General features: G+C 43.3%; 1 protein-coding gene across 1 annotated transcript; it reads left to right on the forward strand.

Annotated features, from left to right (window-relative positions):
* Nucleotides 1-257: 257 nt before the first annotated feature.
* nvl (nuclear VCP like) lies at nucleotides 258-10,219 on the forward strand. The gene is made up of 24 exons (XM_071380579.1): nucleotides 258-421; nucleotides 658-723; nucleotides 863-933; nucleotides 1,039-1,091; nucleotides 1,265-1,355; nucleotides 1,452-1,512; nucleotides 1,670-1,915; nucleotides 2,024-2,159; nucleotides 2,484-2,560; nucleotides 2,840-2,974; nucleotides 3,124-3,225; nucleotides 3,363-3,480; nucleotides 3,848-3,992; nucleotides 4,101-4,455; nucleotides 4,613-4,831; nucleotides 5,546-5,650; nucleotides 5,756-5,818; nucleotides 6,299-6,418; nucleotides 6,536-6,635; nucleotides 6,837-6,943; nucleotides 7,063-7,139; nucleotides 8,547-8,635; nucleotides 8,876-8,973; nucleotides 9,769-10,219. The coding sequence occupies exons 2-24, from the start codon at nucleotides 670-672 to the stop codon at nucleotides 9,811-9,813; spliced, it is 2,667 nt and encodes an 888-aa protein (XP_071236680.1). The 5' UTR covers nucleotides 258-421; nucleotides 658-669; the 3' UTR covers nucleotides 9,814-10,219.
* The last annotated feature ends 661 nt before the right edge of the window (nucleotides 10,220-10,880 follow it).

Raw genomic sequence — 10,880 nt, forward strand, 5'->3', positions numbered from 1 at the left:
ATAATGAAAAAAAAATCTGAGTGAATGCAATTGCACTTTACATTTTTTTTGTACGTGTATGTGTAAATTGTTGATTGCTGATAATTTGTATAATACATATTTGTGCCTGATATTTGTAATTTGTACTTAAAATAAAATAGCTGTTCTGATGTTAACTCGCAAATAGTCCACCCATATTTCTTCTGATTATAAAACATGCTTGATTTCTACCAGTATGAGATATCAATTGTATTAAGTTGAAGAATCCTCTGCTTCTGGCATTTGTTCACAATTTCGAACAGGCAACATCATGGACAGCTCCGTATAACAATCTGTAGTTTCACGTGGAGTACAAACTCGTGCTAACTGTAAATACTTTTGATCTGTTATCTACAATCGTCTTTGCTTGTTCATCAATTGCTATGTACGATTATTACAAAAGGTACGTGCCTAGAATTAAATGCTATCTGTTTAGAGTACATACGCATAGACAATCCTATGGTATAGCGACACTATTAGCTAGCTTGCTAGCATCACACTGCTAGAGACATTAACGTCTGCACATACTTCCCCTTTTATCCCACTGAATTAAATATACCGGTTTCATCTAGCTATACTCGTCTTAAAACATAAATATATGTTTTTCCCGAGATAAACTAATGCTAGTTTATGTTGCAGGTGACAAGAGACATGAATAACAGACGTTGCGGAGTGGACAACCGACTCAAACAGAGAGTTGAGCAGGTACATTTTAGACTAGTTATTGACAGTATCCACCAATTGTCGCATGTCATATTGACTGATTCCTATTTTGTAACATGCTAGCTAACATAATTTACAGTAATGTGTTACTGTATTGGATCTGTTCAATTTTGTCTGCTAGTATTTGAGTAACCAGAGTGGCCAGTATGTTGACATTACTTCAATGGCACATGATCTTCAGAGACTCTACAGGTGAGTTTGATTTATCATAATTTCCCCCTGTACTCTTTATACAGCCTTGCCTTTCTGAAATCCTTCAGGGTTTATGCACGCAGCTTAATATTGTATCTTCCTCAGAATGGACTATGGCAGGCGAAACAAGACTGCATTCAGGATTCAGGTGGGAAAAGGTGAGTAAAAACTGATACAAGTACCTCATTTATCATTTGACTGCACATGGCATTTTGGGTAGTTCAGCTACAATGCATCTGCCGATCATTTCACTTGTCATTAAAGCATGTTAGCCGGTTTCTCCAAGAGCAAACCAGATCCTACAATTCCTTGTGCATTTTTACACCTTCAGTCCATGGAGTGATATGCGATGAATCTGGACTGAATGATCTGGAGAACAAGCACTTGGCCAAGAGAGCCAGACACAGTGAGAAGGATGCTGGGTAAGGGCCACGCCATCTGCTCATAATCTTTTGTTTTGATTTGTAAATGCCCCTGAGTTTAGTGATTTATACAGTGTATATTCTGGTCTTTTACAGGGATGGCAGCAGTAACTTGGATGACACTACTGATAGTGATGACGACCTTCCCGAACAACCGGTACATCGTTCTCTACTACCTCTTTCCATAGCATTCATTTGTCAGGTTTACCATACTTATGTGTTGCTTATTACCATGTAATAATACCATGTAATGTAATTCAGAACAATACGCTAATAGATTAAACTTGTTTTTCCTTCTGATTATCCCTTAACAGCCCATCAACCTCATGAATAACTCCCTGATGTCCCTGTACAAGAAGGGCAACCCAGAGAGTGGGGCATCTCCCAGGAGGGACAAGTCTGCATCAGACAGCCCTGCCCCTGAGGCTCAGTCCACCCCTCAGAGTGTTGGTACCAAGGTGTCTGCAGGGGGCTGGTTCATAGACAAGGGCAGAGGCCTGGAGCATGACAGCATCCTCATTGACCTGTGTGAAGAGGAGGCAGCCAGTCTTGCAGGAAATGTATTTCTCACATTTTCTAGGTTGTCTTTTGTCAGTGGTGGATGACTACATCTCTCTTTGTCTTACAATTTGCTACAACAATTTGAATGCTTATATTGACTTCACCAGAAGCAGACAGATGTCTCAATGCTTGAGCCTGAGAAGACACCAAAAAAAGGCAAATTTAAAAAATCTAAACGGCGGAAAGAGGGAGCGTCAAAGGGCAATGATGGTGACATCGAGGCCAGTATCATGAACAAGAAAGGTAAAGGCTGCTTCCCACCTTGCTTTGCTGATGTTTAACATTGTAGCCAGTCAAGGATACAAACAATATAAACTAAACAGCCCTCAAATTCAAATCTGGACCACAAAGCCAGTTCCACTGCTTTTTTTAGTCATTCTTCCCCTCTAATCGGGGACTGATTTACACATAGGACACCAGGTGGGTGCAATTAAATATCAAGTTGATCAGAAAACCAGCTGTAGTCCTGACCTCGTAGGGTAAGATTTGAATACCCTGTTTTACAGTATCACTTGAAGTAAGAATGGTGTGTGTTTTGTAAACTAAGTTTTCCTCTGATCATTCTAGCGAGGACCAAATCCATTGAACTACAGTATTCAACATTAAAGTTTGAAGATGTTGGAGGCAATGAGGACACATTGACGGTACGCTTGTTACATTTACGTTTTTGTTTTGTCAGTTTTAGTGTTGTCAGTTTTCTTAGCTGTCAAACCTTATTTAGATGTATCCAGGGTTGTATTCGGTATGCACGAAACGGGAGAAAGCAGACGAGCTCATACCTGAACTTGTCCAATAAGAATACTCCTATTAATTTCCTATTTGAAAATTGTTTTTTTCTCCATTATATCCTGCTGAACATGACCTATGCACTGAACTGTAATGGCTTGTAGATTGAATTCTTATCTGGCTCTCTGTCACTGAAGGAGGTGTGTAAGCTGCTGATTCATATGCGTCACCCAGAGGTGTACCAGCAGTTGGGGGTGGTCCCTCCACGGGGGTTCCTGCTCCATGGCCCCCCTGGCTGTGGAAAAACCCTGCTGGCCCAAGCTGTGGCTGGGGTGAGTCTGGATGGTGTCCATATCTATATGATGGTATCCCACTTTACATAGAGATTATTTTTACTCACTAACATTTTTCCACATTTCCTAGTTTAGACAAGTTTTTTTCTAGGTGAAAAAGACTCATTAATTTCCCTCTGTGTGTTAAGGAAATGGAGCTGCCCATGCTGAAGGTGTCGGCGCCAGAGCTGGTGTCTGGGGTGTCAGGGGAGTCTGAGCAGAAGCTGAGAGAGCTGTTTGAGCAGGCTGTGGTAAGTGTCACTCCTGAGTCTCGACAGATGAGCTACTACACAGTTCGCTGTGAAATTAAATGAAGAACATTTTATAAGAATGTCCCCTCAAGGACAGCTCGCTTAAACTTTCCATTCTGGTCCTGTTACCCTTGCAGACCAGCTCCCCTTGCATCCTGTTCATCGATGAGATTGATGCCATCACTCCTAAGCGAGAGGTGGCCTCCAAGGACATGGAGAGACGGATTGTTGCTCAGCTGCTCACCTGCATGGATGGTGAGAGATGTCATTTTAGCAGACTCTCTTGTCCAGAGCGACTGAGCGCACATATTTTTCATTCGTACTGGTCCCCCGTTGGAATCGAACCCACAACCCTGGAATTGCAAGTGCCATGCTCTACCAACTGAGCCATACGGGACTCACGGGATGTATGCTAGTGCAACACATCTTGTTGATTTCATGACTTTTGAGTTGATGATTACAATACATCTATATATTTTTTTGATAGGAATATCTCCTTTGAGTACTTAAGATGAAGAAATCAATTGAATATATTTTGTTGGGAGATTATCAATTCACCTTGTCTGGTACTATTGGATGATGTTAATCTTCCCTTCACTCTGTCATCTATGTGATTCTCCAGACCTGAACTCATTAGCTCTCACAGCCCAGGTGATGGTTATTGGTGCCACCAACCGGCCAGACTCTCTGGACCCAGCGCTGCGCCGTGCTGGACGCTTTGACAAAGAAATCTGTCTGGGGATACCTGATGAAGCAGCTCGTCTCAGGTGAGTGGGCTTGTCTCCTATAATAATAGTGGTGTTGACATTAATGTTGTTGCTAGCTCTTGTGTTGCGACTGTAAGTTACCCACTGTGTGTTGATTCCTGCTCTCAGAATTCTGAAGACCCTGTGTCGGAAGCTGAAGCTCCCTGAGGACTTTGACTACCGGCAGCTGGCGCGTCTTACCCCGGGGTACGTGGGAGCTGACCTCATGGCGCTGTGCCGCGAGGCAGCCATGAGCGCCGTCAACAGGGTCCTGCTGGAGAGGCAGGACAAGAACCAGGGGCTGGTCCCCATGGCGGAGGAGAGCGCGGAGTCCGAGGGGCCTCAGGGCGCAGGTCCTCTCCCACAGGGCCCAGAGAGATTCCAGGCCTCAGCAGACACAGTGATCCAGGAGATGATAGACCTTAGCCACATACCACAGGGAGACAAGCAGCTGCTGCCTCTGGCTACTGAGACAACCTTCACGGTGATATATTTGACTCCATCAATGTATACTAGCTGTGTTTTTCACTAGGCAGTATGCTGTACATAGTATTGGATCCACTGTTCCCTCTGAATCTGGTGAACATCCCACCTTGATGGTCAGTGGTGTGAAAATGTTCCACTTCTGTCTTTACCACCAGGGGGAGCTTTGTCGCCTGCTGTCCCTGCTGAAGAGCAGTGAGTCGCTGTCTGAGGAGCAGCTTGCTGGCCTGTGCATCCTCATGTCAGACTTCCAGGGTTCCCTGGCCAGCGTACAACCCTCTGCCAAGCGTGAAGGCTTCGCCACGGTGCCAGACGTCACCTGGGACGACGTGGGGGCCCTGCATGACATCCGCGAAGAGCTCACCATGGCCATCCTGGTGGGTATCGCATCAACCGAGCTGATGTTCTGTCTGATATGTTGGGCTCAGTGTTAGCCACTGCAAAACAACATAAGGATATGGACTTGTTGTATTATAATTTGGGCCAGGAGTTTCTTCTGTTCAGGTCACGTGGTCAGGAAAATGATAATTGACCAGTTCCTTTTCTCTCGTAGCATTTAAGCTCGTAGAGGTGGATATTTTATTCTATCACAGTTAACACATTAACTATTTATTCCAAAAACGTAACACCATACAACAATTGTTCCCACCCTAAAAGTATTTTGTCATCAGAAAATAGGAAATATACTGTACCTGTGATTGGAGCATGTCATTCGAACAACAGTGGTTGATTGTGGGAACTTAACCATATATAATAGACTACCATGTTGTTGGTAAGGAAACCTGACTCGACTGCTATGGTTGAATAAGTAGCAACACAAGGAACCATAGGTTTTCTTCAGGTTTAATTTAACAACAGCATGATGTGTCAGTCAATGTACACTGTCAATGGCAGTGGTCACAGAGTTAATCTATAACATTTACAATGTGCCATTAACGTTGTATTTCTGTCGGCTCTATCTAATTCCAAACTCATCCAGATTCAAACTGGATCGTAGGGCGTACTTTGTTGACTTCAGAATGAATACTGCCATTGTGCAGCTTAGATGAATAAAGGCAGTGAGTGTGTATTGTGATTGTGTGTGTCCTCAGGCCCCTGTGCGTTCTCCTGAGCAGTTCAAAGCTCTGGGTCTCAGTGCTCCTGCAGGGGTGTTGCTAGCTGGGCCTCCCGGATGTGGAAAGACCCTGCTGGCCAAGGTACTATTTTCCAGCTGCTAAAATAAGTGAAAAGTTGAAGACTGGTGGTGGTTTAGTAATTAATCAGTTACAACAGTATACTGTGCTGTGTGTCTCCGATTTCAGGCTGTTGCCAATGAGTCAGGACTTAACTTCATCTCTGTCAAGGGGCCAGAGCTGCTGAACATGGTGAGTCATTCAGCTATACAGATTCCTGGAATGCCTCGACATGACTTTGCCCTGTGACACGTTGCCTAGTAATATTAACTCTGTGTTGGTAGATCTGCTGAAATTATATTTGTAACTGAAGTGCCCCACTGAAATCATTGCGTTCTCATAGACAGTAAGCACAAGTGATCCAACAGCCCTGTGCATTATTTACTTGGCGAGGGCTCAGTTACCTTTAGTCACAGCTATCTATACCCTTAGTAGGCATTATATCAGACCCTTCACACTGTGAGGTAACACTCCTAAATCACCTGGATGCATTTTAATGGCCTAACTCATGCCCACTGACTTTATATAACTTAAAACACAAAAGAAACAGACTTTGATTCTGGGGGCCTGAATGATTCATTTAGCATTATGTAGGTTAGACATATGTGTGTGTGTTTTTCGAGCTGTGCGTTTCGACATGAGTTACACAGCTTCGTGTCTCTTGTTCCTCAGTATGTGGGAGAGAGCGAGCGGGCCGTGCGACAGGTGTTCCAGAGAGGACGGAACTCTGCCCCTTGTGTCATCTTTTTCGACGAGATCGATGCACTGTGCCCCCGCCGCTCCGGGCATGAGGTGAGAAGGGCTAATAATCTGCGATCTGAGGGTCACCATCTGAGTGAAATGGAGGTGAATTATGATGATGAGAATAGTATTGTTGACATGAGGTTGATGGTGGCGGTGTGTCCTCAGTCTGGAGCCAGTGTCCGTGTGGTCAACCAGCTGCTTACTGAGATGGACGGACTGGAGACCCGGCGGCAGGTCTTCATCATGGCGGCTACCAATAGACCAGGTGGGCTCCTCGCATCATTTCACTCCCTCCTTGACTTAGATATTCACCAATCGCAAAACTTGAGGGAGATTATTTTTCAATGTTTTGGTTTATGGTTTATGTTGACGCATGTAAAGTTAAAAAATAATAATAATTATGCTTATATGAAGCTACTATACAAATCTGTGAAGTTATTCACCATGGTTGACGCTGTCCCTGTAGATATCATTGACCCTGCTGTGCTGAGACCAGGTCGTCTGGACAAGACCCTGTATGTGGGCCTCCCACCTCCATCAGACCGGCACGCCATCTTACTCACCATCACCAAGGTAACGTGGAATGCCATGGATGGAAGCCCACAATTCAATAGTCCATGAGCCTCGTATAATGTCTTAGTTAGTGGCTGGTGTTGCTGTGAGAAGGGTTGTTTCATGATTGTGTCTCATAGGGGGGCAGCAGGCCTCATCTGGAGCAGGATGTGAGTCTGGAGGAGATGGCCCATGACGTGCGCAGTGACTGCTTCACGTGAGTGTCCCAGAGAAGGAAGGAAGGAGCAGAGTCAATCTTAACCTATAGAGCTCCAGACTAACCCTTTACCCTTGTGCCATTGCTGCCACTAACATTATCAGTTGGTGGCACCAGCCCATGATTTGGTCGCACCCAAATGCTGCTGAGGGGTCACGCAATAGAAAAAACTAGTAATCCTCTTAGATAAAACAACTTTATTTCTTTAATCATACTAACATGTCCAAGCAGCAGGACTGCATCATTCAAGATTATTCATACATTTTGGGATGACAATTAGGCTATTGTTGCTAAATCAAAATGTGGCTCCAGAATTAGTCTCTAGTGCAATAGAGATTAATTTGCTTACATCTTTGTACTAATATCACATAGGCTAATTCATTTGGGGCTAATTTGAGTTACAAGTTTTATTGTCAGATGCATAGGATACAGCACAGCCAAATGCTTAACTTGCAAGCTCTTTCCCAACGATGCACAATAGAGGTAGTAATATAAGTAAGAAATAAAACACGTGAAATGCGAGAGAATAAATAAAATGAACAAGAGAATGTAGTTATATACAGGTCAGTGCAGTACGTGTACCGTTAATACAATGTGCAGGGGTACTGGAGTTATTTGTTTTTCAGGAAGGAATGTACATGTAAAAGTAGCAGGATAAATACTAATCTTAATAAACAATATAGCAGCAACGAATGGTAATATTTATCACAATAATCAATCAAGACAGCAGCATATGTGGTACGTGCATGGTAATGAGAGTATATGTCAGGTGTAAGTAGTGACTGTCAGTATGCGTGAATGTGAAGAGTGACCATGTGGCTGAGTGGTGAGGATGGGAATAGAGTCCATGCAGATAGTCTTTGGGAGAGCGGGAGGGCTGGGGTAGTTGGCTATTCAACAGTCTTATGGCCTATCCACCATCTTAGGAATTGAAAACTCATTAGCTAGATAGCTAAATAGAATATACTGCTAGTTAGCTGTATAACTGATTAATCTAACAGTAAATTGAATTACCTAAACATTGCAGCATACTACCCAATGATGTCACTATAGGCCTATGCAATCACTGCCAATGGCCTTATCTCAAAGCAATACCAATTACTTTGGTTGTGTAATGGTGCTAGAGTGCTCAGTATTGGGAGTTGAGAAATACATATCATACCTCCAGAAAGCGGAGGCCCTCTTAACTGTTATTGCTTTTAAAACAGTTTTTACACCCTATTGCATTTTTAAAAAGTTTGCCATCAGAACACACCTTTTTTGGGGGGACTGGGGAGAGGGAGTACACGTGTGGCTCGCTCATCACAGCTCGAAACCCTGCCCCTGTGGTTGTTTCGAGCTGTGATGAGCGAGCCACCCGTAGAGCCTTCAACACAGTGGATATTGTGTGTTTGTTGTTTCATGCAGTGGGGCAGACCTGTCTGCGTTGGTGAGGGAAGCCTCTGTCAATGCTCTGAGAGCCTACCTCCTGACCCAACCCAACCCATCTTACACAGGTAATACTGGCCTAAAGACTTCTAGGTCCTCTCTGCCTCTTGACTCTAACAGAACACTGCAACGTTGGTTGATTGCTCCCATACATTTCATGTTTGCCATTTATCAAGATAGAAAGTGTAAACAGAAATCCAAGGCAAGATAAGTACCATACCCAAGGTCATAGTAATTGTACAGTATCCTCCACCAGGGTTGTCAGTCCACTTCCTCTCCATCTGAGTCTGTACTTATTAACCCCTCAGGTCACAGCTACTCCAACGGCCCTGTGGCCGACATCAGGGTCAGCAAGCAGAACTTTGAGGACGCCTTCAAGAAAGTACGGCCGTCTGTGTCTAAAAGGGTGAGATGCATTGGGACGTGGACAAATGAATGACTGCACAGAAGCAGACAAAGAAATGAATGTAACCAAACCCTGAATCCCTGTAGACAGTCTGACATGTATCATTTACCCAGTGAGTGACTCGCCTCAAATCCAAATGGTTAGGAATTAGACAAGTCTTAAGTATTTAGGTATGTTCCCAGAATCCAGAGTGTCTGGTAATGGCTTGTTTTGATTTGCCTCAGTTGTCATTGGGAGCGGCATTTTTTTGAATGTGGTAATTAATAATGACGTAGGTTAGCACATGATTGCCCCCCCTCCCTCCCAGCTGTCTTTAATCTCCCAGGTGAACCAGTCTTTCTTGTCCCCGTCAGTAAACACTGCATTGTCAAAAATCAAATCTTTAATTTATTTGTTGCGTACACCGATTTTGCAGGTGTTACAGCAGGTGCAGCGAAATGCTTATGTTAAACATGTAGGTTCTGTAGGTTCACACAGCCTCAGGGGTTTATGGTCACTGGGGAACTAACTCTTCCGCCATTACTATTTCCATCCCTATTTGCATGCTAACGTAATAATAAATTAAGCCTAAAGTAAACCGGGTCTAGTCAGTCAGATAATGAAGTTGTGTGCTTTTACTTGCTCACTCGCCAGTTGTATGGTGTTAGTTTGTGTGATTGGTTGTAGATAGGAGCAGGGTTCCTTTTTTAGGCTTCACTACAAAGAGGAAGAGACTGAACAAGTCTAAAACTACAAACAAAGCATGTAAGGATTTTGAATGACTCACACAAAGGCTCTTCATTTCCCCCTCTATAGGACCAACGTATGTACGAGCAGCTAAAGGAATCTCTTACAAGGTGAGGGGATTTGACCAGTCCTTCAGAATGAAGGATATCAATGCTGATAAGAAGACCAATATCTCAATCTACAATAAACATTTATCAGACAAGAGTCCAAACTCCGAGTGATGTTTCAAAGGTTAACTCAGCAAAGATTTACCAGCGGAATACCTGTATGCATTCAACACAGTGCGGTGTCCACTTACACCCTTGGCTCTCACCCCCTCCCTTCCACAAAGATGTACTTCAGTACTCATTACCGATGATCTCTCTGTGCATATCACAGGACTTCATATCAGTCAGGAGAGGTCTTGAGTTATTGGGTGTAGACATCTATCAAGACATATTGACTATTTTGGATTGCTGTTTATATTCGTATAAAAGAAAAATGTAAACCTTGTGAATTAAGTAAAAAATGTATTACTGTATGTATTGACTGTTTTATTGAAAACATGGAGATGTATGATAGTGTGTTTACTCAATTTGTTCTCATTGATATGGGATTATAATGACTTGACTTTGTTGTGGTCGCACATTGAGATTAGTGGTTGCAAGTACGATTGTTCAAATGTGTAATTTAATTTTGCAAGTTCGTATTGTGTGAAAGATTTAACAGCTGCAAACTTGTAACTTGACATTAATACATTCAATGAGATCTGCAAGCATAATTTATTTTCAGAATAATTACAAGTCCACTTACGAGTATGAATATCCTGCTGTGAATCAAAAATACTTACAGATATTGAATCTGCGCGTGCTCGGAGTTCTGTCACGGTCACGTTACCAAGAGATTCGTAAAATTTTGTAGCTAGAGATCCTGTTTGTTGAACATATCATTCCAAAATCATGGGCATTAATATGGAGTTGTTCCCCCTTTGCTGATATCAGCCTCTACTCTTCTGGGAAGGCTTTCCACTAGATGTTGGAACATTGCTGCGGGGGTTTGCTTCTATTCAGACACAAGAGCATTAGTGAGGTCGGGCACTGATGTTGGGCGATTTGGTCTGGCTCACAGTCAGTGTTCAAATTCATCCCAAAGGTGTTTGGTGGGATTGAGGTCATGGCTCTGTGCAGGTCAGTGAAGTTCTT

Source organism: Salvelinus alpinus, chromosome 32 (genome assembly GCF_045679555.1).
Source record: "Salvelinus alpinus chromosome 32, SLU_Salpinus.1, whole genome shotgun sequence".
Classification (NCBI taxonomy): Eukaryota; Metazoa; Chordata; class Actinopteri; order Salmoniformes; family Salmonidae; genus Salvelinus; species Salvelinus alpinus.

Bases quoted from the DNA above. Each gene is read 5' to 3' on its own strand.
- nvl (XM_071380579.1), top strand. From the start codon at position 670: ATGAATAACAGACGTTGCGGAGTGGACAACCGACTCAAACAGAGAGTT. The intron at 2,160-2,483 runs GTAAAGGCTGCT...TGATCATTCTAG, and splicing joins CAGTATCATGAACAAGAAAG to CGAGGACCAAATCCATTGAA. The intron at 4,456-4,612 runs GTGATATATTTG...CTTTACCACCAG, and splicing joins CTACTGAGACAACCTTCACG to GGGGAGCTTTGTCGCCTGCT.